The sequence below is a fragment of the Seriola lalandi genome, unplaced genomic scaffold (assembly GCF_002814215.2).
Source record: "Seriola lalandi dorsalis isolate HSWRI2012SDOR001 ecotype SW California unplaced genomic scaffold, Sedor1 jcf7180002054270, whole genome shotgun sequence".
Classification (NCBI taxonomy): domain Eukaryota; kingdom Metazoa; phylum Chordata; class Actinopteri; order Carangiformes; family Carangidae; genus Seriola; species Seriola lalandi.
The window spans coordinates 9,176-28,945 of record NW_019524823.1 but is presented as its reverse complement, the minus strand read 5'-3'; the positions used below and the strand labels follow the sequence as shown (position 1 = coordinate 28,945).

At 38.8% G+C, this 19,770-nt stretch overlaps 1 protein-coding gene across 1 annotated transcript; it reads left to right on the top strand.

Moving 5' to 3' along the window:
• Positions 1-7,314: 7,314 nt before the first annotated feature.
• On the top strand, positions 7,315-19,152 carry apip (APAF1 interacting protein). The gene is made up of 8 exons (XM_023405278.2): positions 7,315-7,511; positions 12,764-12,833; positions 13,829-13,929; positions 15,520-15,568; positions 15,719-15,836; positions 16,654-16,789; positions 18,357-18,524; positions 18,659-19,152. The coding sequence occupies exons 2-8, from the start codon at positions 12,768-12,770 to the stop codon at positions 18,756-18,758; spliced, it is 738 nt and encodes a 245-aa protein (XP_023261046.1). The 5' UTR covers positions 7,315-7,511; positions 12,764-12,767; the 3' UTR covers positions 18,759-19,152.
• The last annotated feature ends 618 nt before the right edge of the window (positions 19,153-19,770 follow it).

Below are 19,770 nucleotides of genomic sequence, written 5' to 3'. Positions count from 1 at the left end.
GCAGATGATTCATGGCTTTGCCTTTTATACACAGCAGCAGGTAGGTGTTGCGTCAATACAACAATGGTTGGCAACACACAAAACATACGCAGGAGGGCTGGCACACTGGAGAACACGCCCTCTTCCTCACACACCCTCTTCCTCTCACACACTTTCTCACGGTTTTTTCTTTTTTTTCTTCCTCCTTTTTATGTACACATTAAGGAAAAAGATTTTAAAAAATGAGGTCACCTGATTGACGACTGAATGTAAATGAGATACTGGAGCACACGATTCTGTTTAACATTTTAATGATCAGGTGCAAACGACGCACGCTGCGTTTTCTTCAGAGTCAAACAACATCACTTTAAAAAGAACATAAAAAAATTGAAAATGAAACCACCGCACACGAGGCTGTAAACCAAGACAATACTATGGCTGCCAGAAATGAACAAAAAACGAGCAGTACAAACAAAAAAAATCTAATCTAATCTCACAGTCACAAGAAGAGGAAGGGGAAAAACTTTAATTTTCTTGCATGTGTTACCTCAACAGTTTCTTTCAGATTTAGAGACCAGGCTTAAAGTGGAAGGGACAGTTGGGTGTAAACTTAAAGCAATAATTTAAAATTATAGTTTTAATATCAACAGTTTCTGTCTAATAGACCAGAACTGTAACTGGTTCATGACATTAAAAAATTTACATGTTGGATTTTATACACAAACAGTCAAGTGTATATTAGGAGGAATATTTATAAATATATATATACAGACACAACTGACTGGATATAATAATCAATACCAAGATGCAAATACAGAAGAACAGGAGAAAAGACAAAGAGACCAGAAACTAAAGCAATCCAAGTAGAGAACTAATAATAATAAGATTTTATAAAGCGACATAACCAAAGTTTTGCATAAAGAAATATTCTTTATAGTTTTTTGATTTAAAGAAATGAGTGTAAAGGACCTGAAGAACTTTGTTCCGTTGCTGCCAATCTATGCAAGAACTCAAACCATTTACACACAAAGAAAGATTTATGGCCAATTTTTAGCTTTTTATTTAGATGTTGAGATTCCTGCGATAACAAAAGTAAATACAAGAACTGAATTACCAGGAAAGAGTGTGAGATTACAGGTCGTCATGTCAGGAAGGACAAAAGGTTAGAGACGTACAAAGCAAATGCAACAGACCATCAGTGATTGCCACATTGTTATGTAGTGAAGTTCAACCAGCAGTTAAATTACGGGGAAGAAGGGGGGAAAAAGTGAAACTGTACTCTGCACAGTGTGTGAAACAGCATTCGGGGAAGTGTGGAATTTGCTGGCCAACTGTGAGGGGGGAAGCCTCCGAAACAGGTCCAGATCTCAGTGAGAGACATGATAAATTATGTGCGGCTCTGGAGACACATGAAACAACACACCCTTTCTCATTAGTGCTTCCTTATTGCTTTGTCTTCCACCAGCCAGGGATTTAAAACGAGAGCAAGAATCTTCTTTTTCTGAATTTGCTCCAAAATTTTCAGTGCGCAACTTTGGACACGACCAGAGAGAAACTCGGCTCAGTATCATCCTCCTGCAGGCGATGTGTGTTGTGTATAATGACTGTTGTGATACGCTGGCATCTGACGGAAATTGATGCGTCACCGCATCACTGCAGAGCTTCAGCCTCGGGCTCTTCTGGCACGTTCACAACCACGACATTTGCCATGAGTTACTCAGCTGTGTGTGGGTGAGCGCTTGTCCAGACTTGTGCTCCACACCTAATAAACGTTCGATCCTGTTACTGTTGAGAATGAAATTGTACAATATATTAGCTGTGACGTGTAACATGACTAACCTCAAGGTTCAAACATAAATCTCACCGACTAGACATCGCTAGTGAGTCAAAGGATTCAAATGATCCCCCACAGCGTGGTTGTCTAGTGAGGGTGGGGGCAACAGAAGAGGATCTATATGTGAGAAGTTAAACCATATGAAGCTGAATGTCAGAAAGTCAATGAGTTTTTTTCAGTCAAATGATTTAAATTTATGTCCAGTGAATTGGAATTTCAACAGTTTGGTTATAACAAGATGGGTGCTTCTTTTTTTTTTTTTTCTGGAAATTGATGTCAGTATTTTGATGCAGTAAAATAACATCAGCAGTCTGGGGAAAGGGCTGAGATGTAACTATGGAGGCTAACTGGCTATGGGTTTCATCATCCTGCAAACTTCAATGGCTTTTCAACTAACATGAGGGTGAATCAGTAATGACTGAATTCTCATTTTGGGTCGAGCTGTTGCTTTGCATTTTCAGATATTTGGAGTGAGTTTTTATTTTATTTTATTCATTTTTTTTTTTTTTTTCAAAAGAGAGCCTTGATATGAAGCGGTGAATATCTGGCCCCTGCTGTTGTGAGGTTTTTCTTCAAAAGTCCAAGTGCATTTAAGTCTGGAGAAGTCTGGTTTTCAAAAAAAAAAACACAGCCTGAACACGAGCACCGCTGGCCAAATGCCTCGCAAAAATTTAAGAGGATGAACTTTGATGTTCATGTTTTTTCTCAAGTGGCTTCTTTAAAAAACCACAAGCAGGCCCACACACACACACACACACACACAAACACAGACACACACACACACACACACACACACAAACACAGACACACACACACACACACACACACAGGCATGTCAGTGTTACCAGATTTTCAAACTCTTAATCACGACATGGTATTTTCTCTGTGTCCGTGTATAATCAAACGTATGAATGGGTAAACTGCAGCAGAGCAGCCGAGCACAAGGTCTTTCAAGGGCAGGTCCTCTGGGCATGTGCAGACCAATTAGCAGCCACTCTCGCTGTCTCCCTCCTTCTTCTTCACTGTTGCCCCGTGTTTCATGGCAACCACCATTGTAACCATCCCCAAAATCCCAAGGCAACTGAGCTCAGCGACCTGTGCACTTCAACTCTCACAGCTATTACCACCATGAATAACCAAGAGAAACTAATCATAACCTTTATGACCTCCATTCTGCCATGGACAAATATCCACTTCAGTTTCCACATTCCTGCGTTAGAAATAAAAAACACATAAAAGCAGCACTCATCACTGCCTCTCGCCTGACAGAAAGTTCTGGGAAATAAAAACGATATTATTTATTATACCCTACAATTCTGACTATATCACTGAGATGTGAAAAGGATTTATACACCCACACAGAGAGGAAAATAAAGTCATATTTCCATGTAAATGGAAATATTACAATCACTGGACGTTCTCCCAAATCATCCTGAATGTATGGATTCACCACGAGTGAAGTGATTAGTTTTGATCTGGTTTCACAATTAAAACATCACGGTAGAAATCATACAAAGACAGAGCTCAGTGGATGTCGTGAGGCGAGGAGGAAGCCAAAGTCCTCCCCATTTAAAACATTTTAACAGGAGTCTATACGTCATACGTATCAGTCACACAAATGGAGGCTTTCCAAATTTCTAATTTAAGTTCCTCTCCTCTGCCACCTTTGTTCTGCAGCCAAAATCACTTGTTTTTGTCTGAAATCACCTCCCGGTTTAATAGGTGGTGACTCACTACCCAGAGAACTGAATTCTGGGGCAGATTAAAAGAAAAAAAAATATTAAAAGAACACTGAGATAGTGGTGCACATGTAGCTGTAAAAACACTTACAGTTGTGCTTCCCTGGCCTTTACATCGGACTTATCACAGCATGGACAACACAGCTGCAGATAACGAAACGAATTGTGAGCTAGCATTGAAGATAACATTGATGTCATGGCTTGCAAACTGTCACTGTAAGTCAAAGTGAATTGTTATTAATTGTATTAGCTGCACTTGTATTTGCCCTGCTGTGACATCCGAACTTCTCGGCTTGACCCGTATTGTGTGTCAGCAAAAGGAGGGAAAACAGTTTCACAGCAGTGCAGATGAAAGGCAATACATTAATTCATATAGGTGACAATCGAAACAGAAGTAAGTAACTTGGTTTAGGCAGAGTTGCGCAGAGGCGTCCTACAAGAGGGAACATGTACAGTGTTACAGTGTGCAACTGTCGTTAAAGCCGAGGTTTGAATCCGTTATAATAAATGTGGCAAGACTGGAAAAGTCACTATCTTTTATTTTCATTTATCAACCATGTGATTTATTATTGTTTACCAAGCTTTGGCTGGTAGGTCACATGTGATACTTCCTTTTTCTTGCTCTCCAAGCCAGTAGTTTGAGTTATCCACCGTCTTCTTACTGGAAACCACATTGGGACGCACCCAATGTTTGTGTCTCCATGTTGCTAACTGTTAAAGTGGTGAAGAAGAAGACCGACACATGTCTCCTCCCCACATGTGACTTGGCAGGATTTATTTACACCACTCTATGTCATTTCTGACAAACCCTGACACGGCAGGACATGAAACAAAACATGGCAGGCATTTCGTTTAAAAGGTGCCACTCCTTTTCAGTTGTAGGTTAATTATCCCTCACGGGTTTAAGAGGAAATGATATGCAGGATTGGGCCTATTTACACTGATGTAACATGACAAATTTGTTACAAATAGACCTACAATTACAAACTGCAATATGACTTTTAAAACCTACTGAACAGTCTGTGTTAACTGTCAAATGAACACAGATAAGTTTATGTTACTGAAATAAAAATAAAAGGTTGCGTCATACAAGTATTGCATTTTTACTCCACGAGGAGCTTGAAAAATGCACAACAACGTCATCTTCTCACAGTTAAATGATTAAGTCCAGAATTTCTGTTCCTGGTTGGTTAAGATGGGATTTTCTTTTCTTGGTTGATGAAATGCAAAACTCTTTTGCAATCAATCAAAATCTCTTTGCATTTACTGTTCTCTTCAAGGAGCTATTTGTAAGTTTTGCTACATAGCCAGAGTTAGCTTTAAATGTTGCAAGTTCAAATGTCATTCCTTTATTCACCAACAGCTGTCTCCAGCGATGCAAAGCAACGTCAGTGTCTGCCCTTGCTCTACCATGTCTTTTCTTCAACTGAAGTTAGCACAGTAACCAGCTAGCCCCAGGCCGTCACTTAGCTCAGCGAACCTTTGACCTGCTGCTGGTCCTAAATGTAAAGTCAGAGGATCGTTAAAGATATAAGGGTTCATCCTTTTGGGACCATGAGTATCTATATCAAACTAAGTCAAAGTAGTTCATTAGATATTTGCTGAGATACTACATTGCCAAATTGACTGACTGGCCACCGCCACTACCGTGTTTTAAAACACATAAATGGAGCTTTGGAAAACATCTACAATCGAAGCTTAGGTGTATTAAAGCATCAAAGTCAGCAAATGTATACACAGAGCAGCCCACAGAGAGATAAATATAGTAAGTCTGTTAAGATCCTCAGTCATCAAAGGCATGGTATTTGTAGAGGAAGCTAAGCTCTTAGACATACAGTAAATATAGCAGTAATATTGAGGAGTGTGGGCCTGTTGCGGCTCATTTTCAACAACCCTACTTCCTCTGTGCTTGTGCCACGGGTGCAGTTGGAGAAGTCGATGACACTTGACTCTTACTCTGATGAGGACTTTGATGAGAGGCAGACCCTCAGTGACATCTGCCAGACTGAAGATTGGCCAAAATGGGAATTTCTGCAGACTATTCACAGGGTTCATTGCAGTTACTCTTACCCATACACAACAGCACTTTGGAGTCTTCTCAACGGGAAACAAAGCCAAGCTGTGATGAGGAGTGCCTGTGTGGAGCAATTGTCATCTCTTGCAGGTAGGGATTCCTCAAGCCAGCATGTTCAGACTAGATGGAACAGTTTTTATGAAATAGTCCTCTTTTACATTTATGACTTACTTTGAAAAAAATTGTACGTGTTTTTTTTTGCATTTGCATTTACAGCATAGGCCTATGTTTATATGACCACAGACAAATAGCCTATGGCATGTTTAATGTCTACCATGACAAGATATCCTGTATGATGTTTGTTGTCCCGCCCTTGCCTTGTGTATTCTTGCATGCCTTTGTTTAGATTTGTTTAGCTGTGTATCTGCTATCTTTGTGTACATTTGTAGCCTCTGTGTAAGTGAGAGCAACTGACAACCAGAGTAAGGTGTCAAATGTTGATAGGTACGACATACGGTCTGATGTAGAACAGAAAGAGGGTTTATTAAGTCAATGAGCGGAGATGCAGAATGTTGACGAAGTGTATGATGTTAGATCTGATGGTGTTTCCTGTGATTAGAGTTTTTAAACTGGATTTGAGGCAAACAGCTGGCAGGGGTGATGCAAAAAACAGCAAACAGCAAGCTATCTCAGAGAGGAGGCTTTATAGGTCAAAACACAGGACTGAACAGAGTTTAAATGTTGAACCCTATGGAAGAGAAAGATAAAAGGCTAGAATGTATTAGATTTAACTTCATCATTATTTCACACAGGAAGCAGGTGTACAATGAAATGCAGTTCAGCATAGTACATATATGCACAAATGTTTTACATGTTTAGATTCTTATCCATCATGCAATACCATCAGGGAGGTGTCTGCAGCATGACAACAACTCCAAAAACATACCGAGTCCTGATCTCAACATCATGGTGTTAGTCTGGGATTACATGAGGAGACAAAAGACACTCAGAGACAGCCTGAATCCACAGAAGAGCTGTGGCAAGATCTCAAGGATACTGTACCTGAAAAACTGTGCAGGTGTAGGAGAAATGGCGCTGTTTTAAAGGAACATTAAAACAATCATTAAATATTGATTTGATTCCCATTTTTTTTTCTGTTTACTGCACTTTGTATGAAGTTAATTTATAATAAAAACTATTCATGGTGTTATTTTTGAAATCATCCTCACTTTAATATTAGTTACTTTTCAGATTAAGATTTTGAATACAAAACCTCATATATTAGGCTAAATAAAATATAGTGAATTGTTATATTTTCAATTACATAAAACCTCCACCTCAACCAACTATAAAGTAATAACATTTAGGCGTACAAATATATAACACTGACATGGACAATTCTGCATAATGAGTATTCAACTCCAAACACCTTTACTTGTGGATTTTTGAATGAAGTTTAATTATAGTATTTTATAATAAGTATTGTTTTGCTTTTTTCCCTTAAGTAAGTACTAAATTCCTCTTCCACTGCACATGGCATGCCATTATGGTATGTACAGTATGGACGCAATTTAAAAATAGCCCACGATAACAGGTTTAGTGACACTTTTCACGCCCGGTGTTGTGTAGAAATCTGTTTCCCTGTCGGCATGCGTTTCCCTTCACTTCACCCGAGCCTAACCTTAGGCTATATCTGACCAACCAGTCGTCTTCTCAGGTGTTTGAGCTGAGCCCAACCTCCCCCCGGCCCTAACCAAACCTAACCTAAAGGTAAACACGGAGGGGGCGTTGTGGGAGGCAGTATATGAAGAGGGGGCAGATTTCTCCGCAACATCCCTGTATCCTGTTTGTGTGTCGCACGTTGATGACGTTTGGGTTAGCAGTAGCGTTTACTGTTGTCACGTAGTTTACTTCAACCGCAGACTGATTTCACAACATAATTGAGGTAAGAAGTTGTTTTTATGCATATTTTACTGCTCTTAAGAGCACATGTCAAACTACCTTAGTCACAGTGTAACATGCATTGCATTGCAAACTAAAATAATCTGTTTTCAAAGTTAGTCTAAATGTTGCTAGAGCTGAGGCAACATTAGCACTAGCTAGCTGCACAGAACTTCACTTGCATTTTATAATATTTTATGAGGTAACAGCTCAAACTTTTATGCTACAAAACTGAGAAAGCAGCAGTATGAATGTTTCTGACGACTCAGGCTGAACATTATTTCGGGGGGGACGAGTTACTCAAACGTGATGTGAGTACTGTGACTCAGTTAGCTAGTAAATAACACATCTAACCATATGTTCTGCCTCAGTCAACGACATAAGCTTCATAGGTTTTATTCCTCTATAAACCTAATAACTCTAATAACAAATAGGTCCATTTGTTGTGCGACTCACTGCCTGTTAAGGCTGCAAATAACGATTGTTTTCATCAATAAATCTGTGTATTATTTTGCTGTTTCATTATATTATGATAATCAGTTAATTAAAACATAAGAAAAAGTCAACATTTTTTTCTCATGAAAAAAACTTAATAAATATAAATTTCCTTGTCATTAGAGACAAGTATTATGCAAATGAATATGTAATTGTAAATTATAGTCATGTCTTTATGAGGCGAAAAGCTAATTGGAAACCACAAGGGAAAAATAAAAATAAAATAATCTAAGCAATTAAATACAATAATATAAAATCACAATATCTTAGAGCACACATACATTATCAAATTTCGTGTATATTACGTTTATTATAATGTTTGCCTCAAAAAGTAGTGATGTCTCACATTTCAACCAGGATCCATTAAAATTTTGGCTTAAACCATTGTTGACAAAAGTGACTAAATATTCTACATCATACTTTTTCTTTTCATATATTTTCATTAATTTTTGGGTCCTGATTTATGATTAATTTTATTATAGACTACTCATAAGTCAGATTTAATGGAATACATGAGGCACCAATGGAGGCTGGAGTATGACATGAGTACTGTAACTTACTGCTAATTACTTTGCTGAAACCATTAGTTGATTAATTGATTAGTTTATCGACATAACTACTTTGATAATTGTTTCAGTCATTCTTCAAGCAAAAATAGTGAAACAATGCTAAATATTAGCAGACTTCAGCCTCTCAAATTAGAGGCTCTAATTCTGCTTTTCTTTGTCACATATGGTTGTGAACTGAACACTCACAGTTTTGAAGACATTTGAAGATGTCACCTTCGGCTCCACTTAAGTTGTGATTGGCATTCTTAGACAATTTTGTGACATATCAAAGATGAAACGACTAATTGCATGTTCTTTATATAAGTTATATTTCAGTAAAGTCCATTTGCTTAAAGATAACCTGCCAGTCAATCTTGTTCTCAAATTTTGAATAACTGTAATTTTTAGCTTTTTATTATTATTTTATTTTATTGTGAATGCCTGCGTTTGCCACATGTACCATAAGGCATTAATTTACAAAGGAACAAGATTAACAAACAACATTTGGCTGAAAATGAATACGGAAAATGAATGTTTATTAGAACAAGCAGTTTCTTATGTAATCCGAGATGCCTGTTGTGTTATGCAAGTTTGTTATGTTTCATTCCAACCTAAACAGATGATTTCTCAATTAAGCACTGTTTGACCTGATTTAGTGTACTGTGACTTAAATGACACATTTGTGTGTGCCAACGTGCAGTTTTTCCAGAGCGTCTACAACAGAATTCAAAACAGGAAACAGGTGTATACAACAAGACGTGACGCTGCACACACCCATAACAAGTACAAACCAAAAACTGAAGAGACGCTTTTCATCAGCCGCTGCTCAGACCCATAGTTTGGATCTGTTAGCACATCTTTGTATTTTGATGTGAAATGCAAATGATAAAAGTGACTTAAAATATGCATTATCATAGTTTTTTTTTTATTGTAATATATTATTAGAAATAATTATTTAGTGTTACAATTATATTTATTTTCTAGTAGTAGCTTTGTTTTAAAGAACCTTGTCAGTGATTCTTGTTAAAAACTTTTTTTAATTTTGGTTAAACTTGAAACAATGCACTCATTGTGACTGCCTACCTGCTGGTACATGTACCATATGGCATTTGTCTACAAAGGAAGAAGATAAACAAACCACAACAGAATGGTTTTAAAAGCTAAAAATGACAGCAAGTCGTCTGTTTATGGAACTGAATGCAGTATGTTGCATCTAAGAAGAGATGCCAGTTTTACTATTTAAGTTTGTTATGTTATGCTTTCATTCCGACCCAAAGACTGCAGCAGCCGATCTCTCTGATAAGCACACAACTTGGCACAGAGACCCACTTAATGAAATGAAAATACTTTCATCTTTTCTTTGAAATCAGAATTTGCATACCCAGTCTTCAGTGACACACGATTGCTCACTGAAGTTGTGCGTGCTGACTTGTACAGTATTTCAAAAGCAGCTACATCAGAGCTTATGAGCAGAAAACAGACTTCAGTTGTATAAAAACAAAACGTGGTAAAACACCCGTAACCGTGACCACTCAGAAAGTGAACCACTTTAATGACTTTAAATGTTCATTATCACATAGTTTATCTTATCATACAGGCTTGTTCTTTTCAATTGCTGTTTAGGGATGCAACTATCGATTTATATTATTAATTAATCTGCTGAGGTTTTTTTTTCTTGATTAATCCCTTAATCCCTGAGTCAGTTTTCCAAAGCCTGGGGTAACTTCTTCTTCTGTGAACAATCCAAACGCTAAAAGCTTTCTTGTTTAAAATGTTATAAAACAGAGAAAAGCAGAAAGTCTTCACAATGGAGAAGCTGGAATCGATGAATTTAAAAAATATATACTCTTACAACTGTGAGGGACGGAGTCTAAAACGAAAAACCAGAATATCACATTGTATGATTTTTAAATAATTATTTTGCATTTTATTGCATGACATAAGTATTTGATCACCTACCACCCAACCACTAAGAATTCTGGCTCTCACAGACCTGTTAGTTCTTCTTTAAGAAACCCTCCTGTTCTCCACTCATTACCTGTATTAAATCCACCTAATTGAACTCATTACCTGTATAAAAGACACCTGTCCACACAGACTCCAACCTCTCCACAATGGCCAAGACCAGAGAGCTGTGTAAGGACATCAGGGATCAAATTGTAGACCTGCACAAGGCTGGGATGGGCTACAGGACCATAGGCAAGCAGCTTGGTGAGAAGGCAACAACTGTTGGCGCAGTTATTAGAAAATGGAAGAAGTTCAAGATGACGGTCAATCTCCCTCGGTCTGGGGCTCCATGCAAGATCTCACCTCGTGGGGCATCAATGATCATGAGGAAGGTGAGGGTTCAGCCCAGAACTACATGGCAGGACTTGGTCAATGACCTGAAGAGAGCTGGGACCACAGTCTCAAAGAAAACCATTAGTAACACACTACGCCGTCATGGATTAAAATCCTGCAGCGCACGCAAGGTCCCCCTGCTCAAGCCAGCGCATGTCCAGGCCCGTCTGAAGTTTGCCAATGAACATCTGGATGATCCAGAGGAGGAATGGGAGAAGGTCATGTGGTCTGATGAGACAAAAATAGAGCTTTTTGGTCTAAACTCCACTCGCCGTGTTTGGAGGAAGAAGAAGGATGAGTACAACCCCAAGAACACCATCCCAACCGTGAAGCATAGAGGTGGAAACATCATTCTTTGGGGATGCTTTTCTGCAAAGGGGGCAGGACAACTGCACCGTAATTGTAAACAAAGGTTTCTGTACCAAATATTAAGTTCTGTTTTTCTGATGTATCAAATACTTATGACATGCAATGAAATGCAAATTAATTACTTAAAAATCATACAATGTGATTTTCTGGATTTTTGTTTTAGATTCTGTCCCTCACAGTTGAAGAGTACCTATGAAAAAAATTACAGATTTCTACATGCTTTGAAAGTGTGAAAACCTGCAAAATCAGCAGTGTATCATAAATAAATAAATAAATATATATATATATATATATATATATAAAAACTATGAATTGATTATCAGAGTTGTGGTGGTCAATATGGAAGGTTAAAAATGCCTAATCAAATAAAAATGAAACACAATACACATTATTACATACATTTCCTATATATGAATGCATTGAGTGTGTTCGTGTATTGTGTGTTATTAAAGCTTTTTGTCTTCAAAATAAGGAACTGTTTTGCATTGAGACAGGAATTTTCCATGTCAAGTGAAAAAGGTGGAGCAAAATCTAAAAGTGTTTAGTAACTAAATAACTCGCGGGTACAAAAGGGCATCAGTATTAGGTGTCTTTTTACAGTGATTCTCTGAACTTCAGCTCTTTGCAGTGTTGTGAGGACAGAAGTGACCGTGAGTGACAATTGATTATCAGTTGTAGTAATGTGTAGTAGTGTGCACTTCTAAAATTCACCCCTCCTGTAGTCTTATACTCTTTCCCCTTCAGGGAATTTTGGCTGCGTAGCTTGCAGGCATTTAACATTAGCTTATTGTCCTCCACTAAACCAGTTGGTGTTTACTGTAAGCTCACAAAAGCTAACTAAGAATATTTACCTGTCAACAATGCGAGGAGGCTCCTGTTCCGACTGTTTGTACAGCTTCCTGCAGCACAACCCATCCCTTAAACTGCAGATAGTCAGTCACAAATCTAACTAAATGTAGAGTCGGTGCTGGTATCTCTGCAGCTAGGTAGTTCACAGGAAACTCTTTTAATGTGAAGGGCTCTTTGCCATGTTTTGTTTGATGATTTTAAAAATTCCAAAGGACACACTAATCACAACAAAGTGAAAAACTATTTTCTATTTAACAGTCATATCCAAATATGCACACCTTTCCATTTTCTTGTGTCGTCACACTCATAAAAATTTCCATTGTGTAATCGTTAGCAAAATAGAAATCTTACTTCAAAAGGAATTTGACTTCTCAATAACTGACGTGTGGGAGGAGAAGGAAGGAGAGGAATTAGTGAGAACTGGAGACATCAGTTCTAACTTATTCTTCCCTGTGTTATTTGATCAGTATCTGATTCCAGATGGGAATAAATCAAAATGAGGAAGTAAAACACTGACAGAATGCTGTTTCATTGTTACTTAAGGGCACTAAGCCCGTCTCATATGACACTGAAATCAATGTTACTGCAAACCTTTCTCACACATCTTCTTGGCATTGGGAATTTTTATTAAATGTGGTCAATGATTTTCTCACAGGAAGATGTCGGCGTTGTGTGGCACCAGCAATGGCTTCCAAGATGCAGGTCAAGAGGCCGCAGAGAAACAGGCAAGCATAACATGACAGAAAAACGCTGCATTTGTATGTAAGTGTTGCTATAGAAACGCACCTGAACTTGACAGGAGACCTGTTTTCATGGAGTTTTCGGAGGAAAGTAATTTTTCAGTGCCAGCAGTGATAATTTTATGTTGTTTCCAGTATTGTGGCACAGTCCTGAAACACCATTAAAGTACAGCACATTCAGACGCATTTTAACCATAGGACTGGTGTTATTCTGTGTTTTCTTCTCATCAACAAATCCCAGGAAAAGACCAAAACCAACAGTGTGTTAGTCCGTGTCAATACTCAGTTTTCAGTTTCGCGCTTGTCTCTGGCACACAGCCTCAAGTCCAGTTATTTCTACTCAACACTTAAATCTTACTTCTTTTTTTTTAATGGTTGAGTAATTTCCTGAAACACTTCACTGTAGTTTTTTTTGTTTGTTTATTTATTTATTTTTTTTATCAAACTGGAGTAACTAGTGTTCTTGTTAGGGACTATTTTCAGCTGTGGATTAATATTAATTTGATGCTCTAGTGAGTATTTTAAGGCAGAAGGGCGGTGTAGATGTCAAAATAAACTACAGTTTCTGTATTCATGGTCATTAAGGAACATGTCACCCAGTGCAGCAATGTGGCTCATTGATGCGGTTGTAATAGCTTGTGGACATCACTGGAGCTCCACGGCACAGAGGAACAACCAGGCTTTGGCTATACCGGCCATACTGGTTGTTAGGAAGGGTTAATTAGTTGTTGGTTTTGATCTTTTCATGGGCTTTTCTGACAATAAGAAACGTATAGAATATCTCCAAACTGTAGAGTGCAAAATATGCACTGGTTATACAGACTAAGTTTGTTGTTTCCATCACAGTGACAGCGTCCTTTAAATAAAAAAAAAAAAAAGAACATTAACAGTAGAGCATGTGTGGATTCAAGTTTTTTGATTGTAAAGAGCGTTAAAGCTGAACTTCGATTATTTGTCTAACAGCTGTGTGTCTGTTACAGGAGAGCGAACATCCCCGAGTTCTCATCCCCGAGTTATGTCGACTCTTCTACCAGCTGGGATGGGTGACGGGGACGGGCGGAGGGATCAGTCTGAGACGAGGGTTCGTATGCAGATTACTTTCTTGCAGAATAGTGTGGAGGATCAGAAATAGCACTTTTTTTCTTTATACTCAATCACTTAACAGTGACAATCTACTCCATCTTAAAGGGTTCTTCATTACAACCGTATTACTACCTGACACACACTGTCTATTAGCATATGTTTGACAGTGATATTAAAATGCTGTTGTGGAGATACTTTTTTTTTGATGCTGACAAATGTGTAGTGAGCCTGATGTGAGGTCAGATATATCGGCTTCGACAGTGTGTGTGAAAATCTCGGGTGAAGACAGAAGGCCACAGTTTTTTGCCGTAATGAAACAGAATTGTAAATGAAGAGTTTGACAGGTTATTACAAACATCTTTGAACTGTGTTGTTTTGGATGGCAGCTACAAAGAAAGCACCACCCATTAGCAAATCCCTGCTCGATATGCCGAATGGCAGACATTTATTTAGGCCAACAGGGGAACTTGATGAAACCTCAGATGAAACCAAAATAAGATTAACTGACTGCTGCTCCCAGTGTGATGGTATTTCATTCAGAGAGAGAGAGAGAGACATTGTATCTCTAATATTTCCTTTCATTTTGTTAAATTATTACACCTTTAGATTCAGATTGAAAATAAGCAGTTATCAGCACAGCTGCAGGACTTAAACTGTGCAGAGTATCACTCCTTAAAATGGCTGTTTGACAGCAGAGTGATGATTTAAATTCAGTTAAAAGAACGTTTGAACTCTGAATCTGTGGCCCCAACATCATCTACATGTTGCAGTAAAGGAGAGCTATCAGATGTGTCCATCTTGTGGCTGCCTGCACACTGTTCATAAATCAATGCTTCAGTGGTTCAGCTCAGCAATCTAAAGGCTGTTTTATTAAAACAAAAGCCGCTAACATTTATTTACCCAGTCTACATAAAAGAAAGTGGATAAAAAATATGCAACACATGAAGCGAACTGAACAGACAGTAGTGCTGTCAGATGTTTTATACAAAAATTCAAATAAGTGTATTTTTACTTTCTGTGAGTGTAGGTCTGAATTTTAAGTTTAGAAGCACTTTTTCACAGTTGCTTTGCTTTGACTCAGAATGAGTCAGAGCCCGAGGCGGCCTCGCCAAACCTTGCACTCAAAATCAATAGGCTACTCCTTTATCTGGTATGTTAGTTGCTAGATAAAGAAGAGTACAATGGCTTTATCCTCTACATCCTATGGGGAAATGTTAAGCCTCGCAGTTCACAGTTAAATAACAACGTGATCATTCTTCGTGTTTGTTGAATGCCACAATTCTGCATTTCTTACTTTACATTTCAGGCCTTTCTCACATTAGCTCCCTTTGGCTAAGACCATAGAATGTAAAACCTTCCAACAATGACTGCTCACTTAAGGAAATGTGATAGATTGTTGACACACAAGCCAATTATTGAAATTTTGTTTACATGGTGTGTTTGCTGCTCAATGTGCTCTACAAGAAAATGGAAGAAAAGGAGTGTGATACACACAGATTAAGCTTGGGGCAGTCAGGATATGACTTGATTGTACTTTTCCTTTCCTTCCTTTCCTTACTTACCTTATTGTGTGTTTGGTAACTCCCAGAGAGCAGATCTACATCGCGCCATCAGGCGTCCAGAAAGAGAGAATACAGGTGAGAGGGCTCCACCGCAGTGTGAAACTTCGTTCTGCTCAGTAGACATAATGACTCACATTTGACACAGTGTTTTGATATAGCTGTATTATAACGATTAGTGTGCTAAGTTTTACTTCATCCCTTTTAGTAACTGTTTGTGTTACTCAGCCAGATGACATGTTTGTGTGTGACGTGGAGGAGAGGGACATCAGCTGTCCACCAGCCTGGAAGAAATTAAAGAAGAGCCAGTGTACGCCGCTTTTTATGAATGCCTACACCATGAGAGGTGAGTCGCTCTAGTTCATACACGTCATCATACACACACCACACAGAGCCCTACCAACCATTGTCTGAAGGCAGAGACCAGGACCAGCTGTATATACTGTTGTATTAGTCAGCGCTGATGAGTGGCCGACTTCAGTAACTCACTAAGCACTGAACAATGAGCACGTCTGCGCTGGGTTCATCACTCTCGCCTTGTTGTCAGTTCTACTTGCAGCACATTTGTCTGTCCCGTTGTGTTGTGTGCATTTGCAGGGCATTTGTGTATTTTGGTTGTGTTTTCTTGCGTATATGCAAAGTGTTTGTCTATGTGTTTGTGTTGTGTGTTGAGCCCTCTCAGCCACCACAGGAACATCATTTTATCATTTTAGAAATGATGGAATAAATATCCACACAAACCAAATTGTAAAATCAATAATGGACTCCAAGCAGTGTCCTTGTGTTCTTCTTCCTTTTTATTTAACAAACACATTTTGAACACATCTTACTCAATAAATGTGTGGTTTATTTTTCGTTGGATAGTTTTACTCTGAAATAAAGTATAAGATTGTTGTCCACAAAATAAAGGTCTTCTGTTTGGAAACTGTTTTGTGGAAATATTGCTTTAACATATTCCTAGAAATGAGCTTCTTTTTTCTTTTTTTAAAATAAAGAAACAGACAAGATTACACTCGTGTGATTTATCAGCTGTGTGATAAAGGCGTTGTAAGTAAAGGTCAACGTGCTTTTTCTTTCCTTGTTACAATCACCATTTGAGAAAGACAATACCAGCAGATAACACTCAAAAATCAAAATCTGCTTTTCCTCTTGCTAAAATGCAGGGGCACAGGCAGTGATACACACCCACTCCAAGGCTGCTGTCATGGCAACGCTGCTGTATCCTGGCAAGGAGTTCAGGATAACACACCAGGAGATGATCAAGGGGATTCGTAAGGGCACCTCAGGCTCCAACTATCGGTATGTAATCAAGCAGCAAGGATTAGTGAAGTCCAAAGAGGTTCCTCACATTTTCATCTCTCAGTCAAGAGGAGCTTTGTAAAGTCTCGGTCGGTGGAGGCACCTTGGCTCTCATAATAGATATGTTTAGTGCAGCGCTAGAGGATGACAGCGTGCGAACACAGCGTGAATTTGCACAGACAGTGAATTTATGAAGTGTTGGCCGTTTGTTTTGTTTTTGTTTTGTGTTGTTTTTGGTTTTTTTTTTATCACGCCGCTCTCCAAAATGAATGTGTTGCACACCTGCCAGGGAACAAGTTCACTCACTATCAATCTGACAGTAGAAATCTCCAGCATAGCATGGTGCTGCAGCTGCCAACTTTGCTGCGGGAATCAACTGCGTCTGGCTCATGGCCCTTCATCGAGCTTAAGAAAAGCATAACATGGTGCATCAAGTCACCCACAAGGAGAGTACAGGTTCATCACACTCTGTGGGTTTTTAGACGTAAGCCGCATGACGACATGAACAGCTCTTTCTCTGCCTCTCTTTGTACATAAATGTGCCCTGTCTTGCAGCACTTTCTCAATAGTTGGTGCAGATTACAGGCCCAAACATGCGGAGCCCTACAATGAATTTCATTTTAATCCAAAGCATGCATTGTTTGTTTTGTTTTTTTTTTTTTTTTTTTTTTTTTTTGACTTCACAAAGATGTTTTATACTTTTTATTTCAGGTTTATTTTGGTGCATGTAATCAATTACTGTGTGGAAATGATACTTTCAGTCATTTAAAATCTCCTCACTCATTCATTTAAGGGATTCAGTTCACGATTTATAATTGACTGAAAAGCCTGATGGGAATATCACTTTAAAGTTTTAAAGGTTTGACAGTGTGCTAGTAACTCGTCAATGCAGCTGAATAAAATGAGGAAATGTTGCAGTGATTTTTTTTTTTTTTTTTTTTTTTTTTTTTTCTGCTTCCAACTGGGACTAAGGCAAGTCAGGAGCCTGCTGGATTAGGGCAGTGAATAATGATTATTTTCATTATTCATTATTTTTCAGAATTATTCTGCCCTGAGTGTTTAGTCTATAAACTGGAAAGAAAATATGAAAAGGAAATCACTCAAAGTCCTGTCCTAAGGTTTTGCTGTAATGAGGTGTTTATTGGTATCCTGGTACAAAGTGAGTGAGTGGGCCTGGGAAGATGAAGTCACACATTGGTTGATTCCTCACCAGAGGTGGCAACTTTAAATTGCTTGATTTATTCAACCAACAGTCCAAAACTCAACAAAGACATAATATACAACAGAGAAAAGCAGCTAATTCTTACTCTGGAGAGGCTGGAATCAAAAACTGTTTGATATTTTTGCTTCATAAATTACTTACCCAGTTTCAGCACTAAGCCCGATTCGCAGTCACTGTATCACTTTGATTCGATTGCCTCACAGTCTGAGGCCCTGTGGAGCAGACGGTGGGGTCAGGCTTTGAGAACAGACACGTATAGCCAGTATCTAATGGCTTAGGTTAATGCCTCAAATACTTTTAAGCCTGGGTGTAATTTGTCTCTTTGCACCCCGTGTATATATACAGGTATGATGACACCCTGGTTGTGCCTATTATCGAAAATACACCAGAGGAGAAGGACTTGAAAGACCGGATGGCTCGGGCCATGGATGAATACCCAGATTCATGCGCGGTCCTCGTCCGCCGACACGGTGTTTATGTCTGGGGCGAGTCGTGGGAAAAAGCCAAGACCATGTGAGCATTCACCTCCCACCACTATTAACCTCTTTGATCTTATTTATGACTAAGAATATATTAGTAGATTTGTATTGAGAGCACGAGATGTAAATTCTTTACGTTGTATTTTTCATCCCTGCTGCATTTTGTAGGTGCGAATGCTACGACTACCTGTTCGACATGGCTGTGCAGATGAAGCAGTGTGGGCTGGACCCTTCAGCCCTCCCAATGGAAGAAAAAGGAATAGTTTGACATTCTCTGCTGCTTTTTAAAGAGACATTTGTTGCAGAAAGGTCAGTAGACTACAATCAGGAGAGCAGATTGTAATCATTTGCCTTTCACGCTGGCCGGCTTCAAATTTGATGAAATTTGATGGTGAGGGCAGATTCAGGACTGAAGGAGATTGAATGCCTGTGATCCGGAAGCACCTGGAGGTTACGCTGCAAAGCACTGTGGGACGACTCATGAGTGAGCAGCTATCAAATCAACGTCCTCAGGTTCAAATGCTTTCCCATTCAAGTTTGACTGCACTGAAATCAAGGCCTTGGTGCATGTCAGGCGTGAGCAGAGTGTGTATTTCAGTTGACCTGTAATGGTGATTATCTGCCTCTGCTTCAATCAATAAAAAACAATTGAGTCACTGAAACTCTTTGAAATGATTTTTTTTTTTTGGTTTTGCTCTACCACTAAAATATCCCAAACCAAACCTCAATTTTTAAAATATAAATTAAATTTGCCATTTTAAAACTATTTCTTACTAATTCTTTTCTTTTATCTCCTTTTTTTTTTTTTTTTTTTAAATACAAGGCCGGCAGAATGATGCCTGATGTTTTGTTTGAAGCCATATTTCTGTTCCCATTTTTGCCTTTTGGTAAATGCAGCACACACACACACAAATGGCTGTGGTCATCTTGTCAAACACCTTTCAGTGAAAATAACACTGTACTGTGTAAAAAAAAAGGACCCTTGCTGTGTCTGTGGACATCCTTTCATTCCCCGCTGCACCGTTCCAGCGCAGGCAGGTCCATTTGGCGCAGCCGTCGCACAATGCCTGTAGATCTTTGCACAGCATGCCTTCAGTCGTCTGCATACTCATTCTGTCATGAAAGCCGGAGCTGTTGTTCTTTTAACAAGCTCCCTCTGCTGCCACGATCCCATCGCTTCCAACACTATACTCGCTGAAAACAGAGCACTGTCAAATACGCCGCAGGCTCAGTTAAAATTGGAAAAACAAGAAATATACAGCAAAAAAAAAAAAAAAAGA

Bases quoted from the DNA above. Each gene is read 5' to 3' on its own strand.
- apip (XM_023405278.2), top strand. From the start codon at position 12,768: ATGTCGGCGTTGTGTGGCACCAGCAATGGCTTCCAAGATGCAGGTCAA. The intron at 12,834-13,828 runs GCAAGCATAACA...TGTCTGTTACAG, and splicing joins AAGAGGCCGCAGAGAAACAG to GAGAGCGAACATCCCCGAGT. The intron at 18,525-18,658 runs GTGAGCATTCAC...TGCATTTTGTAG, and splicing joins TGGGAAAAAGCCAAGACCAT to GTGCGAATGCTACGACTACC.